General features: G+C 43.8%; 2 protein-coding genes across 4 annotated transcripts; both read right to left on the reverse strand.

The window, feature by feature from the left end:
- Window positions 1–2017: 2017 nt before the first annotated feature.
- Window positions 2018–6634, reverse strand: ube2v2 (ubiquitin-conjugating enzyme E2 variant 2). Of its 3 annotated transcripts, none has more exons than XM_088396616.1 (4): window positions 6501–6634; window positions 4314–4462; window positions 3727–3852; window positions 2018–3656 (listed from the first exon to the last, which is right to left on the reverse strand). In XM_088396616.1, the coding sequence occupies exons 1-4, from the start codon at window positions 6514–6516 to the stop codon at window positions 3510–3512; spliced, it is 438 nt and encodes a 145-aa protein (XP_088252742.1). In that variant the 5' UTR covers window positions 6517–6634; the 3' UTR covers window positions 2018–3509. The 3 variants fall into 3 exon arrangements, with proteins under 3 accessions (XP_088252742.1, XP_088252743.1, XP_088252741.1); XM_088396617.1 differs by lacking the exon at window positions 6501–6634 and adding an exon at window positions 5966–6204; XM_088396615.1 differs by lacking the exon at window positions 6501–6634 and having other exon boundaries at window positions 4314–4496.
- Window positions 6635–6912: 278 nt separating this feature from the next.
- Window positions 6913–12301, reverse strand: mcm4 (minichromosome maintenance complex component 4). Its single transcript, XM_088396613.1, has 17 exons — window positions 12217–12301; window positions 11717–11791; window positions 11482–11640; window positions 11269–11408; window positions 11086–11187; window positions 10776–10871; window positions 10602–10697; window positions 10362–10500; window positions 10034–10254; window positions 9830–9950; window positions 9041–9300; window positions 8579–8944; window positions 8375–8502; window positions 7937–8144; window positions 7634–7862; window positions 7367–7500; window positions 6913–7281 (listed from the first exon to the last, which is right to left on the reverse strand). The coding sequence occupies exons 2-17, from the start codon at window positions 11775–11777 to the stop codon at window positions 7186–7188; spliced, it is 2556 nt and encodes an 851-aa protein (XP_088252739.1). The 5' UTR covers window positions 11778–11791; window positions 12217–12301; the 3' UTR covers window positions 6913–7185.
- Between the last annotated feature and the right edge of the window lie 835 nt (window positions 12302–13136).

Below are 13136 nucleotides of genomic sequence, written 5' to 3' on the forward strand. Positions count from 1 at the left end.
AGCTAGCTAGCAGACAGCGTGAGAAACTAAAGTAGCAGTCGACATTGATGCAAATGGTTTTAAATGCACCTGCTGCACAAGTTCCAAATGAAAGACCTCCATTTACAAAATGTGGATTAATAGCTAGTGAGCTAATTTAGCACAAGGCAACCGCGTCATTCACACACCGCTATTCCATTTGTGATTTTGTATATCAAAAATAGTATGGAGCGAATATCCTTATGAAAATCTTATATGTCAAAGGCATTTTTGTTCACGTTGCCTGGTAACTGATGTTGCTTCTTAAATGTATTTTTCCCCCCCTTGTCCTTGAGATCTGTGGAAAGAATCAGTGCTAGTGCACAATAACTAATACAAAGAAATAAAGCTGCAAGCTGCGATAAATGGGAGCTAATATGTCACAGTGTCTGGAACTCGAGAATAAGGCACATTCTCTAGTGTGTTAGCAGAAAGCTTTTTTACAGTATTAACACAAACAAGAGGTGGACCTTTTGGCCCTACAGGGTGAAAGGTTAGCGGTCTGGCAGCAGAGGCCTGCCTCCGACAGTCTGCCGGCTGCAGACGAGATCTATGTCCCGCTCAACTACTTCTGGCATTCCTTCCCATCTTAGAGCCCTAAACTGTTCCCGTGGCTCCGATCTGTTCTGGCCTACAGACACTATTTTTGTATCGTAAAAGAAGACAAAATAGCTTATTTACTTAACTGCAGAGGGTAGCGGGCATCTGTTAGCTGTATATTAAAAGGAGAGGCTTCCAGTAATGAGTGATCAGGGACGTTTATTTCCTCAAGGACAAATCAGGGGATGCCTTTTTGGGATATTAAACACGGCTAGTAGAAGAGAAAAAAAATAATGTCTCTTCAAGCCGAGGCCACTATTTGTGGGAATGTAAGCGCTAATCACTTTTGTGCAGGTGTCGAATTTGAAGCGAATACGAACGTGACCGAACTTGAGGTCAGAGTCGCTGCTTCCGTTGAATAAAAAAAAAAAAACAGCTGCTAGGAAATAAGACAGCTTGTGCAAGCGTGCTGAATAAAAGTGACAAATATTCACTGCCCCAGGAGGCTCTCTCTCTTTTTTTTTTTAGGGGGGGTAACTATGCTGAGTGAACAGACAACTTGAGATTTTATATTCATGACTTTCTTGAAGTGTGGAGGAAGAGGAGGCATAAACAAATCAAGTGAAAAAGGATGAAGAGCAGCCTATCGGCACCTCACAGTCAAAATCTTTCCTTGGCCTCCCCCACGAGGGGAGGGGGGGCGAGGAAGGTCATCTTCAGTGGCAAAACACTGACTCACTTCACACCCACATACACACATTGCTAGCGCTACACACGCCTGCGACGTCGCGACCTCCTGCAGCCTAAGTGCTAAACATGTCGCTTTACTTAAGCGTGACGGTGTGCATTCAAGCAGCCTGTGAGGGTCACACACAAGACCCGAGACTCAAGGCCTGGGTGGGGGCAGAGCGCCCTCTAGGGTAATCCAATCGGGATGATGGGTGGGGGGGGGTCAAAAGAAAAAAAATCAGTCCATCCAAGCCTGAAGACTCATGATGGGTTGGTCTTATCCGCTCTTGTAACCGAGCTTGTGACTCATCATGATTACATCAAACAACCGACTGCCTGCCCACATCGTTCATATAACGCACACGCCTTGTGATCAAATAAATTTTGTGAGGGGTTTAAAAATCATCATCACATGCCTCAATCCAGACATCTATGTCCACATATGCCAGTGATGTAACGTCCCTTTGTATGCAAATCAGAACAAACTCAAAGCGATGAATATCTAATAGTGGGAAAAAGATTCTAAGTCATAAATATTAGATAATCAGAATGGCAGTTAAGAAACATCAAAAATGCTAACCTGATGCGTACACCCCAGAAATCTTTTTCTATTTGCACATACTACTAGAATCAATCCGTCTCTCAGTCAAGACACACTAAAATACTCCCTTGACATTTCTATTGCGTTAGCAGCATCTTGTGATGGCAAGGTCAAAAAAGGAGAAAGGCAGAAGTTGCCATTTATTTATTCATTTCAGAAAGCATGGATTTTTTTTTTCTGTGAGTTTTTCCCGCAAACAGCTGAGACACGTTGGGCACAAAAACACACAAAAGTGGCTGAATTCATAAACAACAAACCACAAATATGTGAGAGATTACTAACGGAGCTAGACTGAATATTGACAAGTAGAATGAGAATTAATGCACAGATTAAGCAAGGCTTGGGTGCACAATCAATCATGACGAGCGAGGCTAATTTACTCTTCCAGTAAAAAAAAAAAGAAAAGAAAGAAAAGCTTAACAGTGAGGTTCGCAAGGAATAGATGTCTGGTTAGATTATTTCAATGATAAAAAAAAAGGCCTGAAAGAAAAAACGGTGCTTTTTACTCCAAAGTGCTTTTTAACATGACTCAGCAGCCAGACACTGCCATCTTGTGGCACAAACCTGAATCATCATCTGTTTTCTACAGCGTTTCGACTCATAGGGGCGCATAGAATATTACCGCAATTAACTTTTTTTCCCCCTCACTTCCCCTTTATTTATTTTTTTAAATCGGGGAACATTTATTTACTCTAAATGTTGGTTATTGGCCTCCTTGATTATTATTATTAAAGTGTTTTGGCCCTGAAAACAAAACAAAAAAAAACATACTGGTATAACATATCAGTCTTTCTCCACTTAAAATTCATGTTCTTGTGGAAGGAAGAGGTAGAAACCCCACACAAAGACGGATGGGGGAGAACAGGTAAACGCCTCAGACCCTCCGGAGCTGAGGTTTGAACCCAGAACCTCTTGGCTGTGAGACGCGCTAACCGCGACATCCCGCGTACAACAGAACAGAACAAGTTAAAAAGCAATACGAACTTTGTTGTCTTTTCGCAGTGAGTTTTAATTTTAGGAAAATCACAAGTTCATACACCTGCCATTTTCACTAGAAGTTAAAAGCAAGGTTTTTCTTTTTTTTTTCTTTTTCGGAATAGAACAGGCTTCAACGTCTGTTACATGTCAGAGAGAAATACCTCGAGAAGAGAAACATTGGTATCGTGTCAAATACATAATATATATTTATATATTCATTAAAAAAAAAAATCTCTCACCTCGCGACACTACTTGGAGACTACAGTCACAGTTCGGTATGGAGCCATCTGCATGTTGAATGTGGAAAAACCAACAGAAAAAAAAAAAAGGGTCTCGTCATTGGGCCCTGTGGTACACACAACTTCAGTCATCACCGAAAAGCAGAAAGCTGTTACGGCTTGTACATAATTGTCATTTCATTGACTGCTCTTCTTGGCTTCTTTTATGCTGAACGGAAGGGACTTTTTTTTTTTGAACGAGCCAGGCCATAATATGAGAGTCCAATCCTGCTCTTGCATGGGGAATACTGTAGATGAGCAATGCTTCTTTCTTTTGTTTTCTTGTCGTTTCTTTTTTTTTTGTTGTTGAAATGATATTTCTACGTAGGCTTTTTAAGACAGAGGGTCAGAACAATCCATGGTGATTAAGTGCTGTAGTTTTGTCCTTCTGGTGGCTGCGGAAGCTTCATATTTTCTTTGGACATCATTAGACGCCTTAATTCTTGAAGGACAATTTTAATGTTATAAGAATTCTGCCATTTGGCTAATACTGGTATGCTACGTGAGTCCACCTGTGGGATAGACACAAACAGTTTGACGGCGGTCCACAAACATTGGAAATGTGAGAGGAGCGCCACTTACCGTCCCGTTGGAATTATTTATCCCGTTCATGGAGATTTTTGTAACAAATCTAACAGTTGGGGCCGTTTCTGGGTACCTGGGTCCGCATTCCACTTTCAGGCTGTATATCCTGTTCTCGTAATTGGTCTGAAAAAACAAGAGTACAAGTGGATTCGCGCTGCGCCGTTTTATCGCGAGGGGGGGGGGCTTACGTTTCAGATCCGAAGGTGAAATTGTGCCATACAAAGACCACGTGTTCTATTTCTTTCATTTCCCACATATACCTAAAAGACCTTAAAGACATCACACTAAAATAAAAGTCAGCATAAAATGTATGGAAAACATATTTAAGTGCGACTCGAGGTTAATAATGTTTGTTCAGATTTTTTTTTTATTCTAACTTTTGTTTTTCAAGGTCAGTTTTCAGAGCTAGCTTGGTAGCTTTTGTATTTGTTTTTTAATATGCTTTGTTTTAGATGTTATGTTTTATTAGTTTTATTTTTTTGAAATACACAATATATTTAAATGTAAGATTGAAAAATGTCACAGTCAGTATTACATAAGACCTGACAGTAAGCATTGTGAAAAAAAAAAAAGTGATTTCTTACTCTGGCCGGCCCGATGATCATGGCGGTCCACTGCGTGAGGGTCATGTCATCATCGTTCTCCAAGCCCCAGCTCACCGTGCCGTCGCCTTCCCCTTTCTGGCCCTCTTCCAACTCCTCCAACAAGCGAAAATTGCGTGGCACCTTAACTCCTGCAAGCACCGACGACATATTTGATTCGATATCAACACAGAGTTTCAATTGGAAAATAATTCTCAATAGATTTTGTGTCAAGAAATAATGATCCAAGTCCCTACAATCGATGAATTGATTGGTGTGCACATCTCTGGTTTTGGTACACTCTTGGCATGTTAATAGATATTGACAAAGAACTTGGACAAGCTCATGAATCAACCATTTGCAAAGCGTTCCACCGCAGGGAACACACAAGGAGACTTGACTGCTGATTTTCTTTGAACAACTGATTGAGGGTAATGGCCGCAGTTTTTCTGGCCGATGTGGTAAGAGCAGCCTGGTTAATAACAGGGCTGCAAAAGCAGTCAATCAAAGGAGGAGTGTTCGACGCATGGAATTTTTTTTTTGAGGAACTTTAGCACTGAACACAGCAGTGTGACAGTCGCATGCTGTGTTGTAAATGATGATGTGGAAAGTGGCCAACACTTAAAGACAATCTACCAATTCTCACATGAGCCATCTGTGCCATCATTTTAACAAAAAGAGGAAATTTTAATCACCCTTTCCTTTTTTTTTTAACCCCTTCCGCTCTTAATGTCACAAACTGCTTCATTTTTAATCAATAAGGGATGGACTTGAGGCAAAAATGGAAAGCGGGATGCTTTATTTTTAGTTCCCACATGACAACCAGCTAATGAATTCCATACCTTAGGCATTACTGCCATCTAGGGGTATTCACGGCACATAGCACTTCATACACTACTGTATTTTCTACACATTTTATGCTTGGTAACATTGTTGCATTTAAAAAGTTTTTTTAACAGTTTTAAATGTGCTTTTAATACACATGGATGGGGTAAAACTATCTGACAGCTGACAATGAATGCCAAAAAAGGGCAGCAAAGGACTACTTTTGGCTAAAGGGAGCGCTTCAATTCACTTCAATTGGTTTAATCACCACCAGGGGGCGCTAAAGCATTACTGCTATCATTTTGGCCTGACCACCAAAACAGCAAATGGGTGAGTTTACCAGTAAATAATGGAGGATAGTTAACACCCAAACATTCAGTAACGTTTTGGCATGGATGTCATTAAAACATCTCGTGGTTATGTACCACGGGTTTTACATTTAAATGTTTTCATTTGACACGGAGGTTTTCTTGCCTTCAGTCCTGCGTTTGCATAGATTAGTGATAGACCACAGCAATTCCGAGCTCTGGTATATTTTGGGCGTACCCCAATGCTATTTTCACCCCATGTCATTTACACATGAGAAACATAACACCTGGCTATGCTAAACATGAAGCTGTGGCACGAATACGTTTTCGATACAAGCGTTCGTAACAAAGCGGCAATTTTTATCGAGAGTTGTTTTAAAATGGTTACAAAGCAACGTTAGACGGAAACAATGATGATCGACACTACAACGAATGTGTCGTTTGTGTGGAATATAAAAAGATACCACCGTAAATGTCGATAGAAATGTAGCACTTCTATTACGTAGACGCTGTTAGCATCACCTGACATGGATGAAATGTAGCGCAGATAGGGGTGTACGCTAGCGGGCTAGCCACAAGAGTTCATTGCGAACACAGTCAACACATTAGCGCAGCTAACCAAGAGCCACACGCTCGTTTTATTATTGCGGTTAGCCTCGTCCCACAACACTGAGACGAGTCAATGGACGGACACCGATCGGTCACAATGCTCTCGTCGCCCCGGTTAATCTTAGCAGCCAGGCATCCATTATGTCGTTTGACTAGAAAGTAAATGACTTCAAAATACGTCACAGCGTTCGTAGTCGTTGGTCCGTTATCTAAGCGAGACGCATTCGTGAGTTATTGCGTCTCGTCACAACGCCTCGGCTACTAGTTAGCAACACAGGCTACACGCATTACACGGCGCTTTCCCCCATTGAGTCTGTCCGAGAAACAATTCTCTCGTGAGCGTCGGAGCGGAACCGAAGCGTGGCGAGAGGCTGGCCGCGAGCTCGGCTTCGGTCCCAATATTTATATTTGCGAGCTGGTTAAATGCTAGTTTGTTTGGCACACAGACCTGAGGAGGCCGCCATCTTCTTCAGCAGAGTCCAGAAGCGCAGAGAAGTGTGACGTCAGGCGGCGCGGCGGGGAAATGAGTTGCACGGGCGCGACACGCCCTCTTCCTCCGCCGCCTTGGCGGAGGTTTTTTTTTTTTTTAATTATTCAAAAAACAGGACCTTTTCATAAACAGTTAAAAATATTGAACTAATTACCTGTTCAACATAAGCCTTACTGTGCACAAGAACATTTATAAACCAACTAATTGAATAAATAAAAAAGATCTAGGTAAATTTAAAAAAGGTCTAATCAGAAAATGAAATCTTGATATGTAATAGCAAGAATCGCTAAAGAAGTACACAGTATTAAGCAAAATAGTTATGAAATTGTCAACGGTAGCTAATTCAGCTTCCCATAAAAAAACAGGTGAGAAGCTTTTAATTGCTTTTACTTTAATACAAACAAGGGCATGAAGAAATTGGTGGTACATTAAACAAATACAAATCCCAAACATTAGCTCTAATAATTGCCTTTTTTTGGTACTAAACCAAAGTGTCATTTTTGTGAACTTCCACATAATTCTTAACACCCAGAAAGGATGTGTTGCAATCATACAAGCATTATTACCAGGTTTTTTTTTATCTTCTTTACAGGACATAGAGAACATATTTGAAATCAAACTGTACATAAAGTCAGGTGGCACCTCAGGCTAGGAGGCGCACAGTCTTTCCAGTGACCGTTAGGTAATCTTCATCAGCGAGGGCTCGCAGTGCCTCGTCGAATAACTCCTTAGTCACGGCCTAGGAGGAAGTCAAACAAGATAGGTAATTTCCCAGAGATTAAGAAAAGGAAACGACAGAAAAAAAAAAAAAAAAATCTACTTACAGTTTCCGACTGCCCTCGAAGGTCATCGAGCAGCTGCTGGTACTTGATGGCGTGCATCTTGCCCTTGGCCTGGATCACCTTCTTGAGGGCCTGGGCCACCTCCTCCTTACGTTTACGAGCTGTGGCGCTCATACCTTACAACAGAAAATCACCTTAGTGCCATCTACATTCCCTTGATACTAAAAAAAATAATTGACCAGCGTATTCTTATTTGGATCACTGAACGATTGACTTCCACGACGGTTCAAATGTGATGTCGTCACTTACCAGTGGTGAGGATGGAGATGTCCACAAATCCCGTCCTGGGGTCAGTGGCCGATTGCTTGAGGGCCTCCCTGTGCAGCCTCTTGGCCTCCTCCACGTCGATGGTCTCCACCTTCTCAGAGAAGCGCACCTTGGCGTGGGCTTCGGCCAAGCGGATCAGGGACTCCAGTTGTCGGGGGTAAGCCGAAACCATTCCCCTGCCGCTGCCAATCTTCCTCATGTCCACGTAGGCCTGCGGAAGACCAGCACGGCGGTCTTGAACACTCCAGTGAAGGCGAGCAAGACAAAATGGCGGATGTCATGTACCTCAATAAGCGCCTGGCCGGCTTCCTCGTTGAGTCGCGGTATGACATAGGTGCGCGCATACGCGATGTAGTCCTTCAGCATGGCCATGTCCAGGAACTCCTCCTCCATCTGCTCCTCGCTCTGGTAGTAGAGCGACACCAAGTGGTGGGCCAGCCGACGATCGTACGCCTCATCCTGAGGGTCCAGCATCAGGAAAATCAAGTCGAATCTGGAAAGACATCAGCAGTTTGGGCTTTGGAAATGATATTTTTCTGTCGCTAGGAATTTATAGAATTGACTAGTTTTAATGCTGTTATTGATTTTATTCAGCTGCTATTGACCAATGATATCCTCTTAATGATTAGGAGAATCAGCCACGGTATTGACTACAATGATTTGGCTCCGTTTGTGCTGCTTTTACAACATTGGTGAAGGACTGCAGTTTAGAGTGGTAGAAACCTGGAGAGCAGCGTGTGAGGCAGTTGAATGTTCTCAATGGTGGTCTTCTTGGGGTTCCACTGCGACTCGACTGGATTGGCAGCAGCCAACACAGCAGTGCGGGCGTTCAGCTGGCAAATGATTCCCGCCTGTGCTCCAAAGAGGGGAAAGGTGTGAGCAGGTTTCCACCCCCGCGTGACTCATGCGGCGTCGAGGTTGGCGTACCTTGGCGATGGAAAGCGTCTGCTGCTCCATGACCTCGTGAAGCACGGAGCGCGTGCTGTCGCTCATCTTGTCAAACTCATCGATGCAGCAGATGCCGTTGTCGCTCAGCACCAAGGCGCCGGTCTGCAGCACCAGCTGCTTCGTCTCCGGGTCCTTCATCACGTAAGCGGTGAGGCCCACGGCGCTGGAGCCCTTCCCGGACGTGTACTGGCCACGAGGCACCAGGTTGTACACGTACTGGAGAAGCTGAGATTTGCTGGTACCAGGGTCCCCGCACAGGAGGATGTTGACCTCAGCACGAAAGTTGCCGCGGCCCGTCTGGCTGAAGTCCTTGCGAGTTCCGCCGAAGAGCTGCAGAAGGATGCCCTGAAATGAGGAATTAAAAAGTGGACAACATTACAACTCGCAAGATATTTAACAATACAGTTATACTCTGTCGGGTTGATGACACTTACTACTCACCTTTTTAATGTCCTCATGCTCGTAAATGCTGGGCGCCAGGGCGGAGGCGAGGCGCTCGTAGACGTCGGGCTTGGCCGCCAGCTCCTTGAGGGCCCGCACGCGGTCCTCGGTGAAGAGCTTCTGCTCGTTTTCGTCATCCAGGCCGTACAGGCGCTTTTCGTCCGTTTTGCGGAAGTGGATGGCGTCAATGTGGGTCTTGTACACCGACTTGACGTTGCTCTGCAGCGGGTTGACACGCATGGGCACCGCTCGGTAGATCCCTGCGACCACACGGCGGCATTAGCGGATGCTCCCGGCTGCAGTCGATAATTATTTTGCTAATTTCATAAATATATATAATTAAATAATATATAAATAAATATTTTTACAATCAATTCATCAAATAATTTGATTTATTGATGAGCGTATTTCTTCCCCAGATTAGTGTATTAACCAATTATTTTTGTTTATTTTGTATTCTTTAGTGATTACAAAACAAAAATTAAGAAAGATCACATGAGAAAAATTGATGTTTTTCCAAAGTAGAAGCAGATAATGGCAAATGTCTTATTTTGTTTTGTTTAAACAAGCAATAAATCAGTCGTGAAGGGCGAGAGAAGTGAGAGAATTCTTATTTTAAGGGCCTGAAATTAGAAGATTTGGTTATTCTTGAGTTCAAAAATGTCTTATAGTCACTCGATAAGTAAAATACAAGAAAATTAAATTGATAGCCGCTTTGATTTTGATACATTTTTTTTTTTTTGGGACAAGCCATTTTTTTTAACTGAGATGTGTGGAGTGCCGTCTCACCGGTGATGTTGACTCTGTCTCCGGGCTGCACTTTGTCCACCAGGTCATTGTGTGCAAACACACCGGTGGTGTGCGGCGTCTGGCCCGCCGGCATGTCTTCAGGCGACTCCTGAATTTTAATCTGTTTTCGAGAGAAAGTGACAGATGCCGTGACCGCGCCCACACGTGGCGTAAACAAATCCGTCCGGGCGCTCGGCAACCCACCATCTGCTTGTCGGAGAAGACCGAGCGGTTGTGAATGAGCGCCAGGCTGTGGGTGGTGTTGCAGTGGCGGCACACGGCCGGCTCGGCGATGCGCCCGCGGTCCACCTCCACGCGCGTGCTGAAGGCGCACACCTGGCACTGGAAGAAGCCCTCCTGCATCTCGGGGATGAGCTGCGAGGTGCGGATCACCATTCCGCTGATGGTGATCAGCTGGTCGATGTCTGCGCCGCCGTGACAGAAGGCGTCATTAACGGCGACGATCCCGCTCCAAACATGTGGCGTGTTACATATGATGTCACGGGGGAGGCATCCTCCAGGTCCCACTCACCTTCTGGGTTCAGGCCCCTCATGTTGCGGGTCTTCACCGCACTGTAGGGGCGCACCTGGATCTGGTATTCTAGGCTGGAGTCTGGGAAACGTTCAAAGAAGAGCTCGTTGACCGCCATGTCGAAGGTGGGGATGACTTCCTGGGAAAGAAGACAAAGAATGAATATTTTGTCTCCACATAAATGAAAATTTAATTTGCTTCCATTAAATTGGGGGAATATTTCTTCATTTTGGACCAAACCTGCGGGTAACTGATGAGCTGCCTGTAGAGTTCTGCGTCAAAAGCTCGCACATGGCCACAGTTGACGTTGAGAACAGGGTCGCCGACGACACTGATCTGAGGACGGGCCAGACCAAAATATTTAGATGTGGCATATTCTCTTTTTATCATAAAAAAAAAAGTAGTAGTCATTACCTCCTCCAGTTTCTGCATGTAGATAGGCTCATTGAGGTCCAGCCCAGCGTTCTCGTCCTCTGTGCTGTTGGGGTCGACGAACCTCTGCAGGAATCTCTGCGGGCAAAACAGATGAGGACACTTAGTAAAATTTATACCGCAGTTTCGAAAACCCCGTTTTCATTGCAAGCCTTTATCGGCCACATTACAGGCTTTCGCTGGCGAAGCCCATTCATTTAAATTAATGTGCCACCTGAGGGTAGTGGTGGAGGAGGGGATAAAAAAAAAAATTCAAGGTAAAACAGCTCATCTCTGTTTTGTCACCACATACCTGAAACTTTTCTTTACAGGTCGCCACATTGACGTCAGTCCCCCAGATGACCAACCTCTGACCCGCGTTTGGCTCGCTGGCAAGTGCGCCCTCGGTGCTTGGCTGGGAACAAAAAAATAAAAATAAAAATTGGAAAAAGTCGTACGAGTACAGTTTTTGGGCGGTCAGTTAGGTTGCACGTACCGGCTCAGACTGAAAATCAACTTGAGGGGCTTTTCTTACAGAGCCCAGATCGGGACGTTGGCGGGATGGGGTACCCCGGATGCTACTCCGGGGCGTCCCATACACAAGAGGGGAGCTCATGTCCATGTCATTGGGGAGAACTGGTGATATTATAACAATGCATTCAGGAACTTCAATCATAGCGACACCGCAAGGAGTTGCTAAATAAGTCACCTGAGGCTCGAGGGCTGGAGAAGAGAGAAACGTCCTGCGGCGCCGGCGGGCTGAGCACGTCGATGGCGGGCGAGGTGGGCATGGGCATCAGGTCCCCCGTGGAGGAGTCATGGGCTCTGTGCCGCTGAGACGCCGGCGAAGCCAGGCCATCACTGCTGGCTGCAGGTTCCAACACAAGACAATGATGCCAACAAACATCACGTGTATACATTTACGGATTATAAATATAACATACGTGTGGACGGGTTGGTGCTCCTCCCTCTTTTGCGGCCAGGAGTTGATAATGGAGAAGACATTGTGGAGAGTGGATCTAGATGTGCATTAAAAACGGATAATGGTTAAAATTAAGCCAAATCAAGTAGACAGTATATTAACCTTGATTGCCTTGAAAGGCGCCTTATAAATAAAATGTATTATTATTATTATGATAAGATCTGGAGACAAATTCTAACCTATTAATTTTTTTAAATTTACGTCCTTTGCGTTAAAATTACTCTTTAGCTTTGTTTAAACGACTTCGATAGATGATGTGCTTCGACAGAAGCTTTCAGGAACATTTCCACCATTACACATGGCAGCACAGCAAACAATAATCGAATCGAGATTTCAGTGTTACAACAAATGAGTGAACGAACAATGGCAAGTGAAGGGTGTGTTTAAGGAGTCGGACGCTTATAAAAGTGTTATTAACGGAGAATGTAATTCTAAAATTCAAACAAAAGTGCTGCTTTTTACCTTATTTTCCCCTGCTGCGCTTCTGTCGGATTGCTGCAGTGGCGCGAAACTGTGACTGACGTAGGTTTCGCGGGGAACTTTGGACCAATGGTGAGCCAGGATCCATTTCTCACTTCCGGTTGGATCTTCCACTGTTAAGGGTGGCATTTGATTGTGGGTGTTTTCCATAATAGGTATTACCCATCCCGGTTATACGTTAAGAACAGTTTATGTGTACAAATCAGCTCTTATTTGATTGCATTCAAATAAACTTTGCTTATATTATGTTACTTGAAGGTTATGGTAATAAGTGCGTACTTCAGTGTCATTTGGTTTCGTCCACTTGTTTTTCAGTCGAAAGGCGTTAAAAATGTGTATTAAATTAAGGGGGGGCAGTTATTGTTTCCTTATAATTTTTGCAAAATTGATTATATAAAAACAGGGCTACAAAAAAAGAAAAGAAAACGGGGCTCAACAGCCAATGTTTGGACGCTTGAATAGATTTTTTTACTGGTAATTTGTGTTATCATTCACTTTGCAAGAGTGCACATTGACCACTGAGTGGCGCAATTTCCATTTTAAAATTGCATAAACACAAAAGTGATGCATGGGTCATGATTATTACACATCAGCCTTGAAACTTGTGTTTACTTGACACGACTTCCCAACACACGACACTTTGCACTTCATGCAGCACAAAGATTCGTTTGTCTTAATTAATGAATTGATTCTTTTATTCTTCTACTGTTTTTTTTTTCTTACACAAATGTTCACCATTATCCGTAGCAGCGGTTACTACTAATAGACCCCAAGTCATACAATCGTGCGTGATTTGGTAACAGTTTGAATGCAAAAGCTTTCAAATTTTCTTATGAATTGAACAACTTGGAGGTGTAAATTCCTATAAAAACACTCCGACAAATCACTGTTTTAAACAAATC

The sequence above is a fragment of the Syngnathus floridae genome, chromosome 14 (genome assembly GCF_059516105.1).
Source record: "Syngnathus floridae isolate MCC-2025c chromosome 14, RoL_Sflo_1.0, whole genome shotgun sequence".
Classification (NCBI taxonomy): Eukaryota; Metazoa; Chordata; class Actinopteri; order Syngnathiformes; family Syngnathidae; genus Syngnathus; species Syngnathus floridae.